Genomic DNA, 10,492 nt, shown 5'->3' on the forward strand with positions numbered 1-10,492 from the left:
AAAAATAAAGTCTTATTTCAATGATCAGTGCACACATCCTTATTCTTAATACAAAAAGTATAAAAAAAACTATAGGAGTATCGAATATAATAACATAGGAAACTGGAAGGAAAGCTTCAAATTAATGTGTATAATGCAGGACCATAACATTATACTCAACAATAGCATCCCCACTGGTTGTATTAAACCAATACGTCTTCGCGGTGGCGATACCCTGAGCCAACCGGAATATTCCAGAACCACCAACGATCGGCATCTCACGATACTGGTTAAATACAGGGTTCCTGCCAAGAACACTAAGTGTGCTACCATTGTACTTACCAGTTGTGAACACAAAGTTCATGGTCATAAGAAGGCCAGCTTCATTTTGATCAGCTGAACCATACATCCCCTGGGCCCGGCCCATTATAGTTGAATTGGGCTCTGGCCCAACTGTTAGTGGGTCGTCAATCATTGCAACAGACCCAAAGAAAGTTGGGGATTTGGCAGTCATGTTGGACTGGGCTATTGTAATTGCAGTTGGATTTTTTCCTGTTACTATGTCGTGAAAATAGAAATGAAATTTGGTGACCTTTTGTTTTGCATGGGGAAGCTTCTTGAACCAATTTTCAACAGCATTGGGTCCTAATTCAACCCCTTGAGCTATTGGCATAGCAATAATCATGAGACAAAGCAACAGAACTAAGCTTGTTTTTCCCATCTCTTAATTTATTTGTGGAAGAGTACATTAAGTGTAGATACAAATATATGAGTATTTATATGGGGTGTGTGAGTAGAGGTTGGTTGTCCAAAAAATTAAAAAATATTCTGCTCCTTTTCATCAGGAGTAGAATATATATAAGTTGTTAGTTAGTTGACTTAATTTTAAATTTCTATTTAACTTAGGCAATCATCTCAAATCTGAATTAGAAGGAATAAGAAAATAAAAAAGGACAACTAGTTAATATTACTACATGGTACTCCATTATTTTAGTATACATGGTTAGGAATTTTTATCTATAAATAATTTAGAGAACCTCTAGTTTTCGAGTATCTCTAGCTATCTTAAAGGACAAATTATTACTGTAATAGGCTACAATAGAGCAGAATGGATGATTCATATAACTGATCCAATTTAAAGATTGTTTAGTATTTGAACATCTTTCAAGCGGTATTATTTTAGTATTTGAATATCTTTCAAGCGGTATTATTTCTTTTTTGTCTACGATTAAATATTTTCATTTGTGGCTTAAAGTGGGGAGGTAGTTCCAACACCTGCCAAGATGCCTATACAGCTCAGGTATATATGTGTTGTCTCTAAACCCTAAAATATGCATTACATTAATCTGCACGTTCCAGGCGGCTATTTAATTTCTCATATTAATTTCAGTTAAAAATTTAACAATGTAATATGGAAGATAATCCATTAGAATGGGAGAGACCAGGAAAGAGCTAGAGGATTAAACTAGTTAAGCTTTGATTTGGTTAGTTGCTTTAATTTAATATGTTGTTCTTTTTCTTTATTTGTTATCTGCGATGGTATTTGGTGGGGTGATTCGTAAGGGCACGTCTGGTGTGGTTTACGTGTTTGACCAATGTAGTTGTTAGCATTTATATTCAATTTATCTACCTGCCCCAATAATAAGCTATGTTAATAATCATCTCAAATCCAATAGAAAGCATGAAATTATTGGAGTTGACAAGATTTTAATATTACAAGTTGGGACGTAAGGCCCTTTTAGATCCGATAAAATTGAACAACAATTAGTCGGTAAATAAGAACTTACTTTTAGTTCAATACAAAATCGGGACATAAGCACTTCTTTTTTTAACTCAGTCTAGAGAAGTTTCGCGGCTCAATTTTACAATAAGTCTTCCGACTCTTATATTTTTCTTTATTAATAAAATAGAAGAACTAATAAATCAAGGATTAAAAAAATATCGCATGAGGAACATCATACACTATTTTTTCTAAATTATTTTAGATGGGAGTGGAACCACAAAGAGAACTGAAAGTAAGAAATGACCATGACAAATTCAAACCTTCTAGTTCTACCTAAATAGAGGAAGATGAGAGCTCAACAATTAGCTTCCCATAGTCCTCAATAGCTTATTATTTAAGGAATAACTTCAGACCCTTCAAATTTGTCTTAATTATATATACCTTTCTTATGATTTAAAATATTATATTCACCATCCTTTTTTTGATTTGCTTGTCACGAAACTAGTTTTAGAGGATATTATTATGTGACATATCTTAATTACCCTTTTATTTAATTATTATATGCAAATTTTGTTACTCAAAACCTTTCCAAAAAAAAATTTACTGGATTTTACAAAAAAAAAAAAAAAATCCAGGATAAAAAGCTCTCTCAATCACCATTGTCGACGTTGGAATCATGGCACTTCCTACTCTAGAATCGTCTTCAAGCTCTCTCAATCACCATTGTCGACGTTGGAATCATGGCACTTTCGACTACCCTCAAGCAACTTCGTCATTCAATTGGCTTATTGTTATTGTCTATCTGATCATTTATACAAACAGCAAGAAGACCATTTACCATCCCTTGGGGTATTTATCTGACTACACTTTGGGGTTTAAATTTTGTCAATTGTTACATTTCGTATACGAATAAAATGGCCTACAACTTAAAGTAACCATCTATATATTTCGCCTTTGATTAGTTCCAACTTGATCTTTCATTATCACATTAAAAAAATCAGGATTTACATTATCCAAAGGAAGAAAAATAACAAAACTGTGTTCTGAATTTAAATTCATGGTAGATCTGAAAGAAAGTACCTGAATCAACAGTGGCGATGCAAATTTGGAATCGAAAAATGAGATGTTTTTTTTCTTTGAAGCTGACTGAAAGATTGTTTAAATTAAATTTTGTGAAAAAACTAATAGTATTTTAGAGAGAGAGAGAGCAAACGTTAGAGAGAGAGACAGAGAGAGAGAGTCTAAGAGAGGAGGAGGAGTGAGAGAGTCATTATACAAACAGCAAGAAGTAATTATTTTACCATATATAAATATGTATTAGAGTTAGTTATGCCATGTAGAATTCAGAACAATATATGCTTGGTATATCTCATTCTGATAAATTAATGAATAATATGTTACAACATAAAAAGAAGCCATTTATGTACAAACCCCGACAGCAATAAGAGATTTGCAAGAAAACCATGTTCAGATGTATCCCCCATCTTGGTCAAGAAATCTTCAGAAAATCACGACCAAGTTTCAAATACGAGGTGGCCTCGCCCTCTAGCCTTTCCCAGAATTGTGCACATAGGAAGAAATTTTCAGGAAGACGTAAAGCTCAAGAGCAATCAGCTTAAGCAAAAATGCCCATTCCCTCCAATGCACAAATCAAGTATCAGCTCTGAGTAGAATTTCCAGTCTGCAAACAACTTCTCTAATTCTTCGCCAAGACACTATACGAGTCTAAGTATTCTGAATCATGCAACAGGATGTAATGTCCATCCTCTATAGACTTTATGTGTTGCCTGTCGTACCATGTTACAGTTCCTGCATAAACCAATTCAACATTAAGAGTAGAAAAATATCAGTGCTAGCAGAAAGAGATATTACAGACTCCTTTTGGGCTTGTAGCGTAGTAGTTTCCAGAGATGCACATCTAGATACGAAATATTCATATTTCAACTTCCACCATGGTAATATAATATCAGAAGAAACACATGTATGTTTCTGTCAAAAACGTGTTCAAGAGGCTTGATGATCGTCCCAAATGATATAGTTAGCAAGAATGTCAATATGTCAAATAATATAACTGTAGAATATATTATCCCTGGTGATGAAGCAATCGTACTGCAAGGGAACCCAAAAGTAGCAGTAATCACGCGTAGTTCAACATCAGCTTTCTAAAGGAAAGCAACAAGAAAGATCCGATGCCATCCTTGGTGTAGATAATAGACAGCACAGTATCAAGAATGAACATATATCAATATGCGAGGCTTAGAGCTTCCAGTAAACTTTAGTCTTATCCATACCTGGCGCAGTAACTGGTTCCTGTTCTCTAGTGACATGGAGCATGATTGTTCCTGAAAGTACGGTTATAAATCCACATAGCTCAGAAACTATGTCGCTGGCACTTTGTCCTGCCCAGTCCTGTGAAGAAAGATGATAATGCAGATAAATATTCATAATACCCTGTATCATATTCATAGAAGACCATAACGAAAAAGAGCTTCAACTGACAGAATACCTTGAACATTATTGCACTTGCGACGATGGTCATGGTGGTGAACATTACATAATATATTGGAGAAACAATTGCAGTGTTGAATGTATCCAATGCCTACGAAATGATGTATATATATTAGAGATGCTTTAAACACTCCAAGAGAACCACCTTGAATTACCCATAACAATCATACTGTTGTGAACTCCAAAACAAAATTAGGCATCTATAGTTAGTAGTACGAACTTCAAATTAACTATTCTTCTAATCATCCAGCAACACCTCAAAGGTTATTTTGAATCAATCAACTATGCATCCCTGATTCATCTAATTAGGAAAATCAACGACAAGCAACAAACTAGAATGTTCGCAGAAAATCAATTTTGCTAGATACGAAACAAAACTACTTGTTTGCGATATCAAAATTATGCTGCTCGGTAATCAAACATTCAAAAAAGACCAATAAGTGACTCAATGAACTGAACTGTGGTACCTGGTTTCTCAACTTAGCATGAGAACGGGCATTCCTAGAGGACTGCTCAGGTTGCACATTAAACTATTCATTGGCATCTAAGAGGTTCATCAGTAAAATTCTTTAGCTGATTTATATTTCTGAATTACAAAAACATGAAAAGAAACATAAACAAAGTCAGCAATTTTGGAGAACATTCTAGCATAGTTGGGATCAATTCTTATTATCAAGTTTATATGAAAATTCCAAGACAACCTATGCAATAATTACCACCAATAAAAGGAGAGCATAAAGCTGAATAACTACTTTAGTTTATATGAAAATTCCAAGACAACCTATGCAATAATTACCACCAATAAAAGGAGAGCATAAAGCTGAATAACTACTTTACTATCTAAATCACAATGATGATACCAAATATGCACATAGATGTATGATCTAAACTACTCTCGGATATGGCCAAGTAAAGATTTGCTAGGTTGATAAGACTACATCAATTAGGAACGAATCAATCACAAATTAGTTGGGGTCGGCTTCTCGAATCCCTTGTATCCATTCCGCTCAATAGATAAAGTATTACCTTATTAAGGTAATTCAGCTGTGTGATGACGCATATCACTGCAACAGTAAGAAAAAACCATGTCTGAGGATAAGCAACTTGACTAATTCCTTCCAAAGTAAGTTTTATTGCAATTCCAATAGCCTTTATGCTGACAATCTGCAAAAGACCATGAAAAAACTACAGCAACCAATCTCTGGACAAGGTAGCAAGCTGTTGATATGTGCAAAACGCATCATAATCCAGAAACAGTTTGGTGTCCAGATTGCAGCTAAGAATAGTAGCTTAGAAGGAAAAAAATTACCGTGAATGAACCCATTAAGGAACAGATTCCCAAATAAACCAGTATATTTGTCTGCCCATAGAGAGGCTCAAAATACAAAATCAAAGCTAGCACCACCGACAAAGTTGCAGCTACATAAACCAAAAATGCTGCAGAAAGAGGCAGTAAGGATGAAATCAGTAATAACTTCTACAAGTGTGATGAGGTTTCTCTAACCTATGGCATGATAAACAGAACAGCATGTATGCTAAAAACACAAAATTCAAACCTGGTTGAGTTGCCAAAATCCAGATTTCTTCCAAAGAAGCTGGCATATGCTCCTGAGGTGCATGGATAACAATAACCACTGAGCCTACGATGCATGAAACGCATCCTAGTACACCTAATCTTTGCAATCGTTCTTTCAACATGAAGTGTGCCAAAACAGCACTATTCAAAAATTCACCAAGGTCAGTTTTGCAAACGCCACTTATGGTTCATTATTAGAGCTTAAAAACAGTCCATAAACTTCAAAATCATACCTGATAATTATACTCAAAACACCAAGAGGGGTCACCAGAACTGCTGGAGCATAAATATAAGCCACAAAATTGGCCACCTCCCCAACGATCACTGCATATCCAAATCCAAAATTTTAATCGAAATCCAAACCACACAATACCAATACATTCCTTTACCCGAAAGGGGGTTAAGGTAGGGAGACAACTCATGATCTACTCACTTGTTATCATGCCTGTCCACCAAAGTGGTTCAAGCAAATAAGCATAGCCTCCAACTCCTGCAGAATATCAGAATAACAGTTTAAGTGAGTGAACTGAAGTTGGCACAGTATGTGATGAGGACAAAATCATCTTCTGTTACAGATTTTAATTGGTTTTGGGCCATGAGTGATAAATTAGACAAGGACAATGTGGCTAAAAGGCCTCAGAACAACTGAAAATAACTAATAATTAACACTTTGCAGTTTTACTTTTAAAAATCGATAGAATTGATGTATCAAGAGAACAGAAGAAATTTCAACAACAATTTTTTTAGAAATAAAGCAGAAGACCGAAGTATTTTATATTTTAACTGTTCCCAACTCAATCGCAATAAATAGTAATCACACCTGACATGGACTAAGCTCGTCAAACAAACCCTTTCACCACAAAACTTCTTTAATCGCCTCGGCCATAGCCATATATATATATATCCCCATAGTAGATTATGTTACAAGATGTTGTAATGGTGCCTTCCAGCAACCAACACAACTGCCAATACAAAACTGATAGCCTGTGAGTGATCTTTTTTATCAAAATCTCTGGCATAATCAGAGTCCACAAAACCAACAAAAGTATTACTAATATTTATCCCCAACTTCACACATATATCTAAACTTCCACACGAATATCAAAGAATGCACTTCACAGCTACACAACCTATTAATGCGCTTTACATGGACAAACCATAAGTTTATATACTAACATTTTGTTAATTTTCCATATGATAATAGAAACAATATTGGAACATGGAACCCCCACCATATATATCTTTCTTCTTCATCTTGCTCATGACTAAGCAGTTGATACTTTGAATTTTGAAATGTGCAAAAAGAGGAGTATTCACAGGTTTAGCATCTTTCAGTATAAACCTCTAGGCTTTGCCGAATAATTTTTATATGTCAACAATAGCTTCCTAACTTATCAATCTCTCTTGATGTCCATGGAAAAAAAAATTCTTAACTACTCCCAAAGTCATTCATTTCAAATTCATTGTTCAACTGTATCTTCAGTGTGAATGTCTATCAAATCCTCGGCAGATCTTAAGATGCCATAACTTGAAATTGGCAATCCAATAAAATTTCTCAACATAAACCTTTTCGTCAAATTGACTACTAAAACTGAGCCCGAGAACCTCATCTAGATATCAGATTGTTAAGATTGAAGTTTCAAAGTATCTTAATAAGCCCTTTACAACAGTAATTAAGATAATAAACAGAATATAGCAAAAAAGAAACAGAATTCTAAATGTGATTCAGCCATTACACCTATCTCCACAGGTAAAGAGGAGCAACCCACTATTTCAAAGATGGTATAAAAGATACTCCATTAGAGATAACAGTCTAATAATCTTGGAAGTAGGACAAGCAAAATTACCGGGTCATTTGCACTTTTGCCCCGATTTTGTGCTGGTCTTTATTTTTTTCCCCTCAAGACAAAACAATTTTTTCGCGTGGCATAAGTTTATATTTTCGCATCATAATATCCCACAAGCTATGCCCCGCGCCCTTAAAGAACTTATGCCCTGCTAGGCATAAGTATGATTATTAGAGCGCAAATTAAATACCAGCCAATTTAAAGAGCAAATTGTGCTATTTCTTCATAATTTCCTCATATAGTTCCTTCTCTAGAGCATACTCACGCAACTAAGTTTCCTATACATATATTTATTGCCACAAAACTCTCTATCTGAACGATTTACATTGTGAACTCTATAAGTGAGAAGCAGAAGGCTTACAACAACAACAACATACTGGGAGGGTAGGTTGTACACAGACCTTACCTCTACCTTTGCGGGGTAGAGAGGTTGTTTCCAAATATACCCTCGGCTCAGAAGAAACATAGTCAATGCAGGATTGCATGAAAAATAAGACAACAAAATATCAAGATACAGGACAAATGGAGCAACACAGAGTAATACACACATAAAGATAATGGTCTGCACGGTACCAAAAGAAAACTACTAAGAAAAGGAGAAGAGGAGATGGAAAGGCCAGCACCCCCACCCCGCTCACACACAGCGCGACAAAACTCAACTACCTACTAACCTTCTATACTAATCCTAAACCTTCAAATCTTAAACAGAAGGCTTCTATTTAACAATTTCTCAACAAAAAGGAAATGTCAAATGTAGTAATTCAATTGAGAGAAAGATTTCCAAACCTGCTCGATTGCCAGCAGCAGCAGCACGCTTGAGACCTTTCTTCTTCAAGATAAAGCTTGTTCCAATAAACAAGCTTGATGATATTGCCAGAATTAACCCTCTGCTATTGTCCGAAATCGTCATCCTCTTCTTCTATCTTTTCCTTACTTCTTAAGCATATAATACAAGGTCAAATGCGTAGAGTCCCCAAAAAGGGATCACGATAAAGACCTTATTATAAAAAACAATGGCCCAGTAATTCAAAATTACAAAATCTAAGATGAGGACAAATCCAGTTTCCCGCCAAACAGACTTGAAACAAAAAAAAAAAAAAAAGAAGCTCAATTATCACCTCAGAAAAAGACAAACTGGAACAAATCACAATCCACGAGCCAATTTCAAAGCTATAGTAATTGAGGATTTGAAAGTCAATGGATACCGAGCTTGTCCAATCTATTGCTTGTATATATAGATCTTTTTAAATCTGTATATAAATACATAGAACAGGAGTAGAATTGACCCGCTATTAAAGATCGATACAATAATAACTGTGTACTTATCTCATGACGTAAGATAAAAATTACTAGGAATTAACTTATGTAATAGAGTCGTTCCACTAGTAATGTAGGGGTTTAGGAGAGGGAGATCTGAAAAAATTGATTATAGAAAATGGTCCCTCCCCTATTGAATCTACGACTAAAAGTCGTTGTTGTCGCGTTATTGTGGGAAGCTTCGTTATTATGGATTGGTTGATTCACTGTGACGATGACGATGATGTTGGGGACACTAGTTGAAACTGGAGAAATTGAGGAATTGAGAGATCATGGTTAACGACCACGAAAGGGACCTACTGACCTGACCAACCAAAAACCCAAATTTGTCTTCTGACTTGGGGCCACTTGTCCTATTCACGTTGTGTAATGTTCAAACTTCAAACTTGTCTCCTTTGGTTTTTCTTTAGTTTGTTTAATCATAGTAGAATATAGTAATCTTTAGTATTGTCTTAATTACGCGATTGAACAGTGGTGGAGTCAGGATTTTCAATAAGGGAATTCAAAAATATAAAGAAGCCAGGGGGTTCAACGTCTACAATATATACATAAAAAATAATTTTAACCTTTAATATACACTGTAATTTTCTGTCGAGGGGGTTCGGATGAACCCCTTGGCTACGCCCCCGCGGCTGAATATTCGCATCATGGGTTAGTCGTTATATTGAAAAGGAAAAGCGTTATGAATATGCTCCTTCAGATCCCAAATATTAATATTTTGGCAAACTGCCGTTTGGACATGGAAACTTTTTCCTTTTTTTCCAAAAGATTATTTGACTATACATTGAAATAATTTTTTGGTTCTATAAAGACTTCAATTTCTATTTTTTTTTTCAAGTGAAATACAAGTCTAACTACAATTTTAATTTTCAAATATTATTTTTCAACTTCAAAGACTCTTTTTAGCAAATTTCGACTAAATCTATATCAAAATGCCTACAAAATCTGGTTCAAATTATTTGTTGTTTTACACAAATAAGAATTTATTATGACTTCTCTTTCCAAGTTTTATCTTTACCTTTTAAATTAGTGAAGTGAAAATTAAGTATAAAAATATTTATGATGAAACAAAGAGTAGTATAGACAATACCCTTATGATTAACGTTAATGCCTCTCTTAAGGGATATCCAAAAACATTTGAAGACAAATAATTTGGACGAGATAGTATCACTTAACAATTAAATTTTTGTATTTGAACAATTCAACTAATAGAAACCAAAAACTCTTTTGACCTTTTCGGCCAATATGTTCTTATTTTCCTGTACTTCTTTTCCATTGAACAATCGATTTCCCAATTTTTATACTAAATCTTTTAAATTAAGAGTTTAAAGAAATCAGGAAGTTTATGTGAGCCACTTGTCACTTCTCACCCTTCATTTTTGGTCTTAAGAAGCCAGCCAAGGAAGAAAGGGCTTAAATCATGTAATAAGCGTGTGACCAATAACAAGATTGAAAGCCATCGGAGAGATCTTTCTTTTATTTGACTGAAAATAAAGTATATCTTATTGAAAGTCGTAAAGGAAGGGCATAATACATAAATAG

The 10,492-nt window shown here is 34.7% G+C and overlaps 2 protein-coding genes across 3 annotated transcripts; both read right to left on the reverse strand.

Annotated features, from left to right (window-relative positions):
* Positions 1-6: 6 nt before the first annotated feature.
* LOC132049895 (dirigent protein 22-like) lies at positions 7-726 on the reverse strand. The gene has a single exon (XM_059440869.1). The coding sequence runs from the start codon at positions 698-700 to the stop codon at positions 122-124; it is 579 nt and encodes a 192-aa protein (XP_059296852.1). The 5' UTR covers positions 701-726; the 3' UTR covers positions 7-121.
* Positions 727-3,058: 2,332 nt separating this feature from the next.
* On the reverse strand, positions 3,059-9,320 carry LOC132049894 (probable magnesium transporter NIPA6). 2 transcript variants are annotated; one of them, XM_059440867.1, is made up of 9 exons: positions 8,420-9,312; positions 6,220-6,276; positions 6,020-6,110; positions 5,767-5,927; positions 5,520-5,647; positions 5,237-5,374; positions 4,209-4,301; positions 3,994-4,111; positions 3,059-3,511 (listed from the first exon to the last, which is right to left on the reverse strand). In XM_059440867.1, the coding sequence occupies exons 1-9, from the start codon at positions 8,541-8,543 to the stop codon at positions 3,399-3,401; spliced, it is 1,023 nt and encodes a 340-aa protein (XP_059296850.1). In that variant the 5' UTR covers positions 8,544-9,312; the 3' UTR covers positions 3,059-3,398. The 2 variants fall into 2 exon arrangements, with proteins under 2 accessions (XP_059296850.1, XP_059296851.1); XM_059440868.1 differs by lacking the exons at positions 3,059-3,511; positions 3,994-4,111; positions 4,209-4,301 and adding an exon at positions 4,318-4,796 and having other exon boundaries at positions 8,420-9,320.
* Between the last annotated feature and the right edge of the window lie 1,172 nt (positions 9,321-10,492).

Source organism: Lycium ferocissimum, chromosome 3 (genome assembly GCF_029784015.1).
Source record: "Lycium ferocissimum isolate CSIRO_LF1 chromosome 3, AGI_CSIRO_Lferr_CH_V1, whole genome shotgun sequence".
In the NCBI taxonomy this organism is placed as follows: Eukaryota; Viridiplantae; Streptophyta; class Magnoliopsida; order Solanales; family Solanaceae; genus Lycium; species Lycium ferocissimum.